At 48.6% G+C, this 14281-nt stretch overlaps 1 protein-coding gene across 1 annotated transcript in view; it reads left to right on the top strand.

The window, feature by feature from the left end:
- The window catches only part of LOC135911937 (neprilysin-4-like), a 186215-nt gene that overhangs the window by 92702 nt on the left and 79232 nt on the right, over positions 1–14281 (top strand). Inside the window, exon 8 of the mRNA XM_070525674.1 lies at positions 12935–13002. Within this exon, the coding sequence (XP_070381775.1) occupies positions 12935–13002 (68 nt within the window). The remainder of the gene's footprint in view (positions 1–12934; positions 13003–14281) is intronic.

Raw genomic sequence — 14281 nt, 5'->3', positions numbered from 1 at the left:
AAAGCCCCAGAGTGGCCCCCAGCGGTGCGATATAAATGTCCCTCCAGAAATATAGCGTATCGCTAAATTGGTCGAATGTTAATCGCATTGGCATCGACTGGCAATGTAAGATGAGTTCTGCAATATTTTTTTACGCAGTGGCCCATCAATCAGGCTCGTTAATTACATTTCTCTTACGCGTTTTTTCTCGGCTCTGAGACACAGATTCCTTCCCCCGTCTTTATTATATTCACCCGTACATTCAATCATACCTCCTCTGTAATAATCGCTAATGGCCAGTAAACGAGGGAGATCGGCGTCATGAAAGGCAATAGGAGACAACCTTAAGAAGAGACGAAGGTGAATTATTGTTTGCTAGTACTGTTATTTATTGTACATTATGCGGAACCTTGTGTTTTGGCGCACTCGCACAGCTTAGGACAATGTGGGTGACGTCCAGGATCTGCCTACGCAATGTTTGCTATCTGTGGTGTACATTTCGCATAGTACACTATGGTTGTCGGAAAGAAGAAATGCAATAAAATTAACAATTGATTCTTTTAGCGTCAGAGTTCAAGCGTCCGAATGCTAAAGTGCACGTGGCCGTTGTAAATGAGACTCATGACGCTATCCAATTGAGACCATCGGTCTGGACTGGCTTTTTCGCTGGTGAAGCAGGTTTTTTTGTGGTTTGGCGAACGCTTCCATATACAATAAAATTACGTCATCGCCAGACATGGCAGCATGGCACCTTATGCCGACCGGACAGCCATTTTTAACCATTTGCCCTCCTCACTGGAAGTGAATTTTTTACTGGGATAAACATTTGTCAGTGTATATGCCCTTTCTGCTGGCTAAGGATGCGCAAAAGAACTGCCGAGAAAGCGTACAGATCAAGCGAACGCCTGTTGTCGCATTCTTGCAAACGCAAATTTTAGTTACAAGGCCAAAATATTTCCTGTGTCAATCTAAGTAAGTAGCATCTATGGCCTAGAAGGTAAGTAGTGAACGCGGTGTGAATTAACTCATCTATACGGGCACCTGGCATGTCTGTTGCCTAAGGGGTCCTGCAGTTTCACAGTGCTGCAAGGAACTAATCAAATAAGTCTTTAGAACGCACCGGTTCTCGGGCGATTCATTTCTAACATCTGAAGGTTTAAATGGCCGATCAATGGTAGCGATGTATTGGCGTTTCTCTGCCGCCAAGGCTGAAGGTTGCAGGCCATGGTGTCGCCGAAATCTGCGGCCCGTCTTTCGTCGAGGCGGGGGATATTCTTTGAGAGTCCACCTAATGGACTTTCATTTCAACCGTGGCTGATTTGCTGGGGCCGCTCGTCTCCTCCTCGCTGGCACAGCTCCATCCAATCAGTACATCAGCAGTGGCCGAAATGAACTGCCCACTAAGTGGACTCTTACAGAATACACCTCCAGATGGACCAAAATTTCTCCTTTCGTGGTAGCACCCATTTCATTTACCTATAGCTTTATCTGCTTGTTTATTTATTTAGCTGTTTGGTTATTGGTTTGGTAGCGAAGAAGAGCGCTGGCCAATTATCAGCAGCAACGCAAAGCACAGGCTCACCACTCCTCGTCCGACGTTTTGACATGACCTCACCGTCAAGTTAGTCATTCCGAAAAACCAGCTAATAGACCTCTTTACAAGTGGCGGTAGCTGCAGGGTAGCTTGAAAGTGTTGCACAACCAATGAGACGATGACACAAACTGATTGATTGAATTTGATTTTCTATCACGCGGGTGTGGTCAGCCTAGCTGGTGTGGCTAATTTAAGTGTTCTTTCGTACTGGTGTTTTGCCACCCTGCGCAATGTGTTTTGTCACGCTGCTCTGTGCAAGCCCTGTAGCGTTGGCGGGAAAGGGCGTAGGAACCAGCTGGGTGATTCTCGAGTTATATGGAAGGCATTCTGGACTTTTGCAGGCGAGTGCGACCAAGTTGGAATCGGACAGAGTAAAGAAAGTTTTGAAATGAATTTGGGACAGCATTTTGAATATGTGACTTTCAGTAAGGTCAGCAGAATAGCAGACATTACTGATGTGAAAGCTTCAAATGGCTCATTGAGCGAAAAAGCCGCCGTCTGTCATTTGTATCAGTTAAACGGCAGGTGGATTCCCATTAAACGCGATGCCGTGCTACGAGCGCGCCTCGACGGAGCAGAGCTGGTGAAAGGAGGCACCTGCATCCCCGCTAGCGCGCCAGGTATTGCGTGAGGGGAGAGGATTTAACGGCCACGTCATATCATCCTCACTCTTGCTCTTGATAACCCTGTATTATCCGCGCGTTCCCTCTCTGCACAAGCTCTCATATGCTTTCCAACTGCGCCCCGGTTAGGCCAAATCGAAATGCACCAGGTGTCTCAACGCCCTTGCTTTTCTGAGAGGAGTCAACTCAAAACATTGCGCAGTGGCGTTCAGGCGGGCATCAATGCTTTTGCATTGACAAGTCAGAAGAAGTGCTTACGTGTCCTCGGATTTTGATTTCACGCTAAAGTTGCGAGGAATTTCACATGCCGGAAGCATCGAAACATCAGCCAATTTTGCAAGACGAACACGTCGCAGAATTGAATGCACTTTCCTATCAGTCAATGCTGCTCGCAGAGGCGAAGGCATTTGTGGGTGGGGGTGTTGCCCACCAGCACTCCTTAGAGCCGTTAGCTGAGCCGCAGCATAGAGCAGCTTTCTTTGAATTTTCTGCCCACGCTCCGCCACGCGTGATTGAACAAGAAATGACCGAAGTTCTGCCTGTGCAACGCAAACAGCTCCCTGTAGCGGTGCCTGTCAGTTAAGCTGAAGTGGTCACCAGACTCCGACTGCTCCGTGAAACTGCAGCCCAGATTCTCAGTTACGCCGACATCGTATCCAGGCCCTGCCAAAAGGCGCTGTTGCGTTTTTGTGCCAGCTGCGTCTATCACCTGGACCTGCCGTGCGACACATGGTCACCCAATACGAGTTGGGTGGGGCTGTGCCGGTCATATTGCTCACCCTTGTCGAGGCGTTCAATCGCGTTTACACACATGGCATTCCGGGGTACCAACATGCCACGTTTATTTTGCAGCTGTTGCAACCCATTTTTGGCCCTGTTATGCAGTATTCGTCCGATGCCTGTTGCCTGTCGATCACGTTCTGCGCGCCGCCATTATTCATCAGTGATACGACCTCGTTCTGTGTTTTGAGAAGATGAGTACTTTTTGTCGCTGTTCACATGGCAGAGGCTGCTGCGTCATCAAAACACAAAAATCCCCACTGTCGCCTATCAAATTTAACAGAATTCTGTGTTGAAGGTGTGTGCTCAGTCACTTTCGTGGACACTGGAGTCACCGTCTATTTTATTGACGCACAACGTTATCGCTCGCTTTTCGAAATGACGATACCATTTGAGAGATTGGCCCTTCACACAGCAACTGCTCGGCATGTTCGCCCTTTAGCCGCGTATAGATGTATGCGGTCATTGAAGATGTCCTGTACTCTTCTGAAATAGTTGTCATTTGTTCCTATCATGACACTATTCACTGTAGGAATTCTATTTCGAACATAAGCGCCGTCATACATTGCGCACGTGCCGAAGTTGAACTATCCCCAATTTGCAAGGTGATTATGGCTCACGTTTCTCTCATTTACAGCAAACTACACATGAACCAAAGAAACGAACATTCCGTGCAACAGCTGAGAGCTTCATCCCCTGTGCCGCAGCAGTCTCTCCGATAGAATCTAATATTTCTATCAGAGCTGTTTCGTACACGGAAAGCGGTTGTGCTACATTATGCTGCCGAAGAAATTACAAACGGCTGTAATAATCTCTTTGTTCCAAACGCGAATCCGTAAGTGTGACACTGATTCGAGGAGAATTGATTTGTGGTGTGGAAGACACGGATGGCGTCCAAGCCGTTGACGTGTTGCTTCGCATAGCTTATGTCTGCTACTCTACGTTCAGTTCTTTATTTACGCCTTGCACATTGTTCACCGATGTATTTGGTCCCTCCACTGCCGAAGGCTTTACACCGGTTAAGTGTTGCCAGACTTTGTGTAAGTTGGAAGAATTGCGTTCTTCATTTAGTGTTTAGGCAAAGATTTTTAGTCGGCACGTCCACCGTTCGGAATCGCATCAACACCGGCTTCCATCCCGCCATTTCGACAACGCCTGTATCGCTTATGTGCAACAGACAATCATGTTATCATCTTTTCCCCATTATTCGCTTTCGAGTCATCCCTCAATAAATACATCTTGTCATCATCAACAATGGGCAAGGCGATGACAGGCTTCACCGCCGAGTAATTTGCCCATCATGTAATTCGCGGGTGCCTCTTGTTGTCCTTCTTACGAATACGTATGGCTCTATTCGCGTTTGTCTAGATTACCAGTGCAATATGAAGATCATTCGCAGGGACATCTATACCGTACGGTAAATAGATGACGCCATTACTATTTAGAAAGAATTCGTTTTGTTTCTTCATTAGATTTGTGGTCGGGTTATTGGCAAGTGCCAGTTGCAGAAGTGGATCGTCCGAAGACACCATGTATTACAAGCGATTGCTTAGAAGAATGTAACATCATGCCCTTTGATCCGGATTTCGTACACGCACCTTTTGCTCTTGTAATTTGTCCTGACTTTCCTAACAACCATCGGCCTACGACTACACTTAGAAAAGTTCCGCTTGGTGCAGTAAGACACCTCACATTACTCTGACATGTAGTATTCAAGGCCAGCGTGCACACGAATCTAGCGAAACTTCACGTCGCTGCTGAATTTTCTAATCCAATATTCTGGTTCTTTGCAGAGATGGTTTATGGGAAATTTCGTTGCCGTCCTATCACCTCTGAGAAAGCTGCCCGATGGCAACGGCAAGATGTCCTCGTGGGCATCATGGCGGGAGGACGTTTTCAAGAATCTGCGCTGTCTGTTTACGTTAACCCTAATATTGTGGAATTACGAGCCAATAGCCCCTATCTATGTAAATTGACATGAGCACCAGGCTTGTCTGCCTTAGAGCGTTACTTACGCAATGCAAGCTCGGATGTCCTGATAATTAATTTATTTATTTGTACGTACTGGAGGAAATAAGTCATATAACAGAAGCGGGTTAACAGAGGGAAGTATACGGAGGAATATAACACGTGATAAGGGTTATTTGCTAAGACCATGCATCTTGGAGGGCGGACACAAAATTTCTGGATGGGTATGAGCAAATAGACCTAGGTAAGGAATTGCAGACTTGTATGGAACGAGGGAACCAAAAACTAGGTCATCCTGTTCAAGTTTTGATGACATTTCGTCGATGATTCTGGGGCGAGGTTGGTGTAGTGGTTTTGTCTACCGAATAGTCACCGAAGAGTTCACAATGCTGTGCAAGAAAGTTAATGATGCTAAGCGGCGGCGGAAATTGAGCGAAGTTAAATTCAAGGACAGAAATGTGGAAGAGTATCAAAAGTCCATACGGTCCGCCGGCCTCACTCTAAAGCCAGAGAACTGTCATTTTTGCTTTGAAGAGCTAAAGTTTCTAGTCCATGTCGCCAGTCACGCGAGTGCCTGCCCGGATCCTAACAAAATTTCTGGTCACACAGTCCCCTGTACGCACAGATAAAGAGGCTGTCTGGCCTATTCGGGGCCCATGCACGTATTATCAGCGATTTATTGCAGACTTTTCTCCCATTGCGTCACCGTTAACTCGCCTCAGGAGAGATGACATTGCTTTTGTGTGGGGCACCGAACAGCAAGCTGCATTTAACGATTTGCGGAACCGTTTACAAATGCCTCCTGTGCTTGCACACTTTGACGAGATAGCTTCTACAATGCTTCAAACTGGTGCCAGCAACGCTGGCCGCGTGGCCGTGCTTGTGCAGTGCCAGGAGGAGAGAGAAAGAGTGATCGGTTATGCTAGCAGAACGTTCTCACGCAAAGAAGCAAACTACTCTACAACTGAGAAGGAGTACCTCGCCGTCGTATGGGTAGTTACGAAGTTTCGCCCACACTTGCACGGTCACCCCTTCAAAGTTATCAGCGACCATCATTCACTCTGCTTGCTCACAAATCTCAAAGATCCTTGCGGGCGATTAGCACGTTGGAGCCTTATACTGCAAGAGTTTAATACGACGGTAATTTACAGGTCGGGGCAACGCCATGCCAACGCCGACTGCCTCTCTCGGTCGCTCATAGAGTCGGCTCCTTCTTCCGATGAAGATCCCGCAGCATTTCTTGGTCTTCTCGACACGGCTACCATAACGCAGCAACAACGGGACGACCCGACCTGCTTAGCCTCATTAATTTCTTGGACGAACAAACTCAGGTCACACCTAAGGCTTGCGCAAGAGCACTGTAATCGTTTTGCTTAAGGAACAAAACTCTATACAAAATCAACTGCTCTGCGAGCGGATCCAGCTATTTGCTCGTCATTCCTGCTGCTGTTCGTCGTGAAGCACTGGAAGCATATCACAACGTGATCCCTTTTGGGCGCCTAGGATACACGCGAACGCTGTACAGAGTGTGACAAATATACTATTATCCTGCACTCATCGAAAAACAACAGCCTACCATCCACAAACAAATAAGTTAAAAGAGCGCCTGAACAAAACAATCGAAGACATGCTTTCAGCGTACGTGAATATAGAGCAGGAAGATTGGGGCGAGATTCTGCTTTATATTACGTTTGCTTACAACACGGCTAAACAAGGCACTACATGGATGACTCCACTGAGCTTTGTTCACGGACGGGAAGTAAGGACGGTGCTCGATGCCATGCTACCACACGAACCTGACGACATTGACATGGATGCCGATGCCTTTACTCTAAACTTCTAGAAGTGAAGCAGCTCGCACCCATACGAATACACCGCAACAAGTGTATGACACAGGTCGCTATAATGCCCATCATAGACCTGTAACTTACGAACCCAGTAACCGAGTATGCGTCTTGACGCCCATACGAAAACGGGGGCTATCCGAGAAGTTCCTCAGGTGATATTTTGGACCCTAAACATGCTGCAACGGCTAAATGATGTCCCATACGAGGTAATTCGAAATATCCCTTACTGCACAAGGCGCCGCCAACACCCCTCTGAATTCCTGCACGTAGTGCGCATGAAGCCATATTTCGCCGAGTGACTGTACGACGGACTTCTCTTTTCCCCGAGTGAATTTTATTGTATAGCATCTGGACGATGCTCTTTTAGAGAGAGGGTAAATGACGTGTGATGTATGTAGACATGTAGACGACGATCAGGATAGTGCTTTAACGGACTCCATGCAGTGGGAAAATGCAGAGACGAAGATGTCTGTTTTCTGGTGGTTTTGCAACAAGCCGCTCCGCCGTCTCGCTCTAGCTCCACCTGTTGTCTCTTGTTCACGTTGAACCGCGACCATATATATATATATATATATATATATATATATATATATATATATATATATATATATATATATATATATATATATTGCCGCGACGCCATCAGCGCCCGACCACGTTGACGAAAAAGACGACGACCTCATCTGTGCAAGCGAGGCGCTAGAGAAGAAGAAGCCTGGCCTGAGCGCTTGCCCTAACTCTCTCGAATAAATACCGCTCTCCTTTCTTGTCTCCAGTGAGCCGTGACACTGGTGGAGGTGCTGGGTATCGCATCATCACCTAATGATAGGGACGACTCCTGCGAGTAGCCCTGCATCCAGCCCTTCAAGACAACATCCACGCGTCGAGACACCTGTGCACCGCGCAAGCCGCCGCCTGCAAGGTCTGTGCCCGGAATTCGGCCTCTTCCAAGGCACGTTGTCAGCGACCTCACCGACTCAGGAAATGGCGCTTGCAAGTCCAACACAGGTGACTGTTCAAAACAATCTAGTCCCCACTAGCTTCCACGGTGACACGTATGAAGACGCCGAAGACTGGCTGGACCAGTACGAACGCGTAGCTAAGGTCAATCAGTGGCGTCCGGACCAGAAGCTTTCCAATGTGTACTTCGCTCTTGAAGGTAGCGCAAGGACGTGGTTCCAAAACCGCGAGGCACATTTGACAACGTGGGACGAATTTTGCCGTCGGCTACTTGACACCTTCGGAAGCACTGATCGCCGAGATAATGCACAACGCCTTCTCGAGTTGCGCATTCAGAAGCCAAACGAAAGTGTTTCGATGTTTGCCGAGGACATGTCTCGTTTGTTTCGCCGCGCGGATCCCAACATGCCTGATTCCAAGAAGCTGAGCCATCTCATGCGCGGCGTCAAAGAACAGCTATTCGCTGGTCTCGTGCGTAACCCGCCTACAACTGTAGACGAGTTCATTAAGGAAGCCACAGCAATCGAGCGGGCGCTGCAGCAGCGTTGCCGGCAATACGAACGCCTGACTAACGATGCGCCTGCAGGAGCCGCAGTATTGACAGCGACAGACGAGACCTCGCTACGTGAACTAATAAGAGACATTGTGCGCGAGGAGATTGCGAAGCAAACTGCGACACCGAAGGAGTTCACTGTTGCTTCGGTCGCTGAAGTTGTCCGCCAAGAAATCCGGCAAGCATTTGCGTCACCTGAGCCACTCCCTCAACCGTGTCCCGAGCCACGCTTAGAGCCGCGCGCATACAGCTACGCGGACGCTGTTCGACGCCCTCTTTCTACCGGGCCAGTACAGCAGTACCACCAGCGGCCACCTATTGCTGCCTGGATACAGAGGGAGCATTTCAGGCGACCCCAGCTTCGCAGGACCGACGTATGGCGCACTGCTGATCGCCGACCATTGTGTTTTCAATGTGGCGAACCAGGGCACATTTATCGTTTTTGCCCTCATCGCCAAGGTGGCATCCAGGAAATGCCACCTGCCACCCCACGACAGTTTCCTGAGAGACATCGACGCTTCGACGACAGTGCCACTCGGGAACAAGGCAGCTCAGCTAATCTCCGGTCGCGCTCGCCGTCTCCGTTGCGTTATTCTTCGCCGAACCGTCGCAGTTTCGCCGACGTGGTAAGAGGCCGCTCTCCAAGCCCACGGCGGGGAAACTGAAATCGGCGACCTCCGGGGGGAAGGTTGCAAGTCGTCGAACCGCCGAAAGTCCCCCAACATTACAGAGAAACGAGCAGAGCAGCCCGGAGAATCGGAACGCCGACGAATTTGTGAGTTCCGACCTACTTTTAACGATTGATGGGCACGACGTGACAGCTTTAGTTGATACTGGCGCAGACTTTTCGATAATGAGTGAGCAGTTGGCAGACCGGCTTAAGAAATTCAAAATGCAATGGACGGGCCCTTATATTCGAACTGCCGGGGGCCAGATAATGACACCTACAGGAAAATGTACTGCACGACTCCAGATAGGAAATACAGCTTTTGTCGCCACTTTTATGATCTTAAAAGAGTGCTGCAGATCACTCATCCTTGGAATGGACTTCTTGAGGGAGTACGGTGCCGTCGTTAACATACGGGATGGCGAGATAACCTTGTCAACTAGTACAGAGACGAGCCACGACGAAGAGCGCCTACGTACATCGTTACGTGTCGCCGACGACGACGTCTGCATACCACCACTATCATGCAGTCTTGTCTCCGTCAGTTGCGGAGAACAGTTTGACAAGGACGGCGTAGCCGAACAACTAACTGCACTTCTGTTCCACCAAGGTGTTGCCATCGCTCGCGGTATTGTCAGCCTAATCGGTGGTCGCACAGAGATACTTCTGACAAATTTTACCAATGAACGCCGTCACATCAGTAAAGGCACCGCTGTGGCATACTTTGATGAAATTGACCACGTTCAACACTGCTTTGCTGTAAAGGAAGAATCGACCACCGATACGATGCCACATGCACCCGTCGTCGACATTGACCCAGGTTTAGCGCCGCAAGAGAAACAAAGTCTCAGGGAACTGCTTGCCGCTTTTAAGGACTGCTTCTCTACAACGTCCCGAGTGCGTCAAACACCACTGACGAAACACCGCATCATTACGGAGGAAACAGCAATACCCATCCGACAGCATCCGTATCGCGTGGCTGAGAAAGAGCGTGAAGCAATACAGCGGCAAGTCAAGCAAATGCTAGAAGATGATGTCATCCAGCCGTCAAAAAGCCCTTGGGCATCGCCCGTGGTACTCGTTAAGAAGAAGGATGGTAGCCTGCGGTTTTGTATCGATTATCGCAAGCTCAATCAGATTACAAAAAAAGATGTGTATCCCTTACCACGCATCGACGATTCCCTCGACAGGCTACGGCATGCACGGTACTTCTCATCGATGGACTTAAAAAGTGGATACTGGCAAATAGAGGTCGATGAGCGGGATCGCGAAAAGACTGCATTTGTAACGCCTGATGGGCTCTATGAATTCAAAGTTCTCCCTTTTGGTTTGTGTTCCGCGCCAGCCACGTTCCAAAGACTAATGGATACTGTACTCTCAGACCTTAAGTGGAAGACTTGCTTAGTCTACCTAGATGATGTCATTGTTTATTCTGCCACATTTGATGAACATCTCAGACGGCTACGGTCGGTTCTTCAAGCCATACGGTCCGCTGGGCTTACCTTAAAACCTGAAAAGTGCCACTTTGGATATGAAGAACTACAGTTTTTGGGCCACGTAGTAAGTCACACAGGTGTCAGACCTGATCCTGAGAAAATCGCAGCCGTCGCAAAGTTTTTAAGGCCTACAGACAAAAAGGCAGTCAGACGCTTCCTGGGCCTATGCGCATATTACCGGCGATTTATTGCGGGTTTTGCACGCATCGCCTCACCGCTTACCTGCTTAACCAGAGAAGATGTCACGTTTAAGTGGGGCGAGGAGCAGGAGGCGGCATTTAACGAGTTGCGGCACCGTCTACAAACTCCGCCTGTTCTTGCCCACTTTGACGTGGATGCGCCGACAATGATCCACACCGATGCCAGCAACGTAGGTTTAGGCGCCGTCCTTGTTCAACGGCAAGACGGCGCTGAGCGAGTCATCGCTTACGCGAGTAGAACATTGTCACGTGCCGAGTCGAACTACTCCACCACAGAGAAGGAATGCTTGGCTGTAGTATGGGCAGTTACCAATTTCCGTCCGTACATATACGGCCGCCCATTTCAAGTTATAAGTGACTACCATTCTCTCTGTTGGTTGACCAACATGAAAGATCCATCTGCACGTTTGGCACGCTGGAGCCTACGGCTTCAAGAGTACGACATGACGGTGGTCTATAAATCGGGAAGGCAGCACTTAGACGCTGATTGCCTTTCCAGATCGCCGATCGAGTCGTCCGGCGGAGATGATGACGAATCCACTGGCTTTTTGGGAGTTGTTGATGCGGCCACCATCTCTCAACAACAGCAAGAGGACCAGGAGCTCGCGTCACTAATTGATTTCTTAGAAGGCCGCACCACAAACAAGCCCAGATTGTTCTCGAGGTACCTGTCATCATTCTGCCTACGCAACAGTGTTCTTTTTAGGAGGAACTTCTCTTCAACAGGGAAGAAATATCTACTCGTCGTCCCTAAAACACTCCGCAATGAAATTTTGCAGGCCTGTCACGACGAAGCTACCTCAGGTCACTTAGGCTACACAAGAACATTAGCACGGATCAAAAAGAAGTATTACTGGCCACGGCTCGCAGCACAGGTGAAGCACTACGTTCGAACGTGCCTTGACTGTCAGCGGCGAAAAGTGCCACCTACGAAACCTGCCGGACTATTACATCCCGTTCCAGTGCCTGCAACACCGTTTGCACAAATTGGGATGGACCTTTTGGGCCCATTCCCAATATCTGCTGCCGGAAATAAATGGATCATAGTCGCGACAGATTACCTTACGCGATATGCTGAAACCAAGGCACTTCCTAGCAGCACAGCAGCCGAGGCAGCACAGTTCTTCATCGAAAACGTCGTCCTGAGGCACGGTGCTCCAGCGGTCATCGTAACCGACAGGGGAACCGCGTTCACGGCTGAACTTTTGCGAACTGTACTCACCCTCAGTGGCACGGCACACAGAAAGACGACAGCCTATCACCCGCAAAGCAATGGACTTACGGAGCGCCTCAACAAGACTCTCGCAGACATGCTGTGCATGTATGTCGATGTGGAACACAAGAACTGGGACCAAATATTACCCTACGTAACGTTTGCTTATAATACGGCTCGGCAAGAAACAACAAGAATGACGCCATTCAGTCTCCTCCACGGTCGAGAAGTGACTACAATGCTGGATGCTATGCTTCCTCATGACTTCAGCGATTCCGAGACTGACGCCGCAGATTTTACAGAGCGCGCTGAAGAAGCAAGACAGCTCGCGCGCGTTCGCATAGCTAGCCAGCAAGACCGTGATGCCCGACGTTACAATGCACACCATCGATGCGTCGTCTACCAACCCGGGCAAAGAGTGTGGGTTTGGGCTCCAGTACGCCGCCGAGGCCTCGCGGAGAAACTTCTGCGACGATACTTCGGACCGTACAAGGTTTTACGACGCCTTAGCGACGTCAACTATGAAGTCGTTCCGACAGCCCATCCTGCTCGAGGCGCCGTCAGGACCTGCCTGAGACTGTGCACGTGGTGCGCATGAAACCGTATATTTCTGAGTGACATGGACACGCTCTGGTTTGCTGGACACCAGATGCTACCCGCCGAGCATCGGGACGATGCTCTTTCTGGAGGAGGGCAAATGCCGCGACGCCATCAGCGCCCGACCACGTTGACGAAAAAGACGACGACCTCATCTGTGCAAGCGAGGCGCTAGAGAAGAAGAAGCCTGGCCTGAGCGCTTGCCCTAACTCTCTCGAATAAATACCGCTCTCCTTTCTTGTCTCCAGTGAGCCGTGACAATATATATATATATATATATATATATATATATATATATATATATATATATATATAACGCATGCTGCCGCATATTGACGCACCATATTACAGCTACGAAACCGTGGTAGGCTTGATAATTAAGTCTCCCTTCAAGCGTAGAACCATGCTGTCATCTAGAAGACGAGGGCGACGCTAAGCACGATTTCTTCTCTTTCAGTTCATTCAACTATGGTGGCATTGGTACTGCAATTGCTCACGAGCTGGGGCACAGCTTGGCTTACTCAGGTAAGATCAATGTATCTTTGGTCTTGTTATTCTGCAACCAATACCATCCAATTTGATGAATGTTCCACAACGCTAGAGAAGCAGTCGTGGTAATAGTCAATGGGCGTGACAAAAATGAAGCGTTCTTAGCTCTCAAATGCATTATTACTCTTTTCATTTTTCGGTTATACACATCAGTGCCAGTAATTGTGCAGTAATTTCTCAGTCCACAGCCCGGGCCATTATCTACCATGAACGTACCATGCTAAGTAGACTTGACCATGACCTTAGGTATCGGTGGCAATACCGCGGCCACCTGCTAGTGCGCTTCTGCAAACTCATGCGTCGCCCTCATCCTCCACGATGCTGCCTGCCATTATTGTGGCTCATCGACTTCCATCACAAGTAGGCAAAATGTTCTGCAGCTGCCCTAAACGTGAGCTAAGTGATCAATTTTCCTAATTCAGCCAAATTTGAGAGACTGCTCCTGTTACAAACATTCGCAATTTACGCTTCCCATTTACTGCAATCTTCCTAAAGTTTGCTACATGATAAAATGATTGAATAAACTCGCGTTCTTTACTGTACGTCATCCTAAGCATCAGCTGGTGGTGCTACCGCCTGGGTTCTGAGTCCTCCTTTTACGAGGACGCTGCGAGATGGCCCCACTGCTACCTTTTCTAGCAGCTTTAACTGCGTTGTAGGGTTCCTTCAGTAGTTTCAACTGCAGTTCTAATGCGCGTATTTGCTTTCTGCTTGATGCAAACATAATATGGTCAGGTTACTCGCTGTGTCGCTTAGGTGGTTTTATATGTTTTGGCGACCACTAAATATTTTTTACTTATTTACCACCGCTCTTAGAAGCTTCGCTACACTGCAATTGCGGTTAATTCCTTATTTTGGCATACATCTTTCGTGTGATTTCAATATAGTCTTGGTGTGGGCTTATTATTACGAAAACAGTATATGGCTCAAGAGACGGTAATTTCGCTGGTGTTGGCGATGACATGGCGATGCTATGACGCGAAAATACTACAAACCCTCGACCTTTGGTGGGAATCGAATGCATGACCTTTGGTGTTAATTAAGGCGAATTCTATTAAGGCTGTGAAAGCCACGACCACTGGTGGAGGTTAAACTCTAGATTTTGTGGAGAGTCGAGTCTAAGCTTAATACACCTTTGGTGTTGTTTAGGGCGAAGTTGATTAGGCCACGCATAATTAGGGTGGAGTTAATTATGGCAATCGAAGCCATATCCTTTGGTAGGAATCAAACTCTCAACCTTCGGTGGGAGTCGATC

This window comes from Dermacentor albipictus, chromosome 9 (assembly GCF_038994185.2).
Source record: "Dermacentor albipictus isolate Rhodes 1998 colony chromosome 9, USDA_Dalb.pri_finalv2, whole genome shotgun sequence".
NCBI classification, from domain to species: Eukaryota; Metazoa; Arthropoda; class Arachnida; order Ixodida; family Ixodidae; genus Dermacentor; species Dermacentor albipictus.
This window is presented reverse-complemented; position numbering and strand designations above follow the sequence as displayed.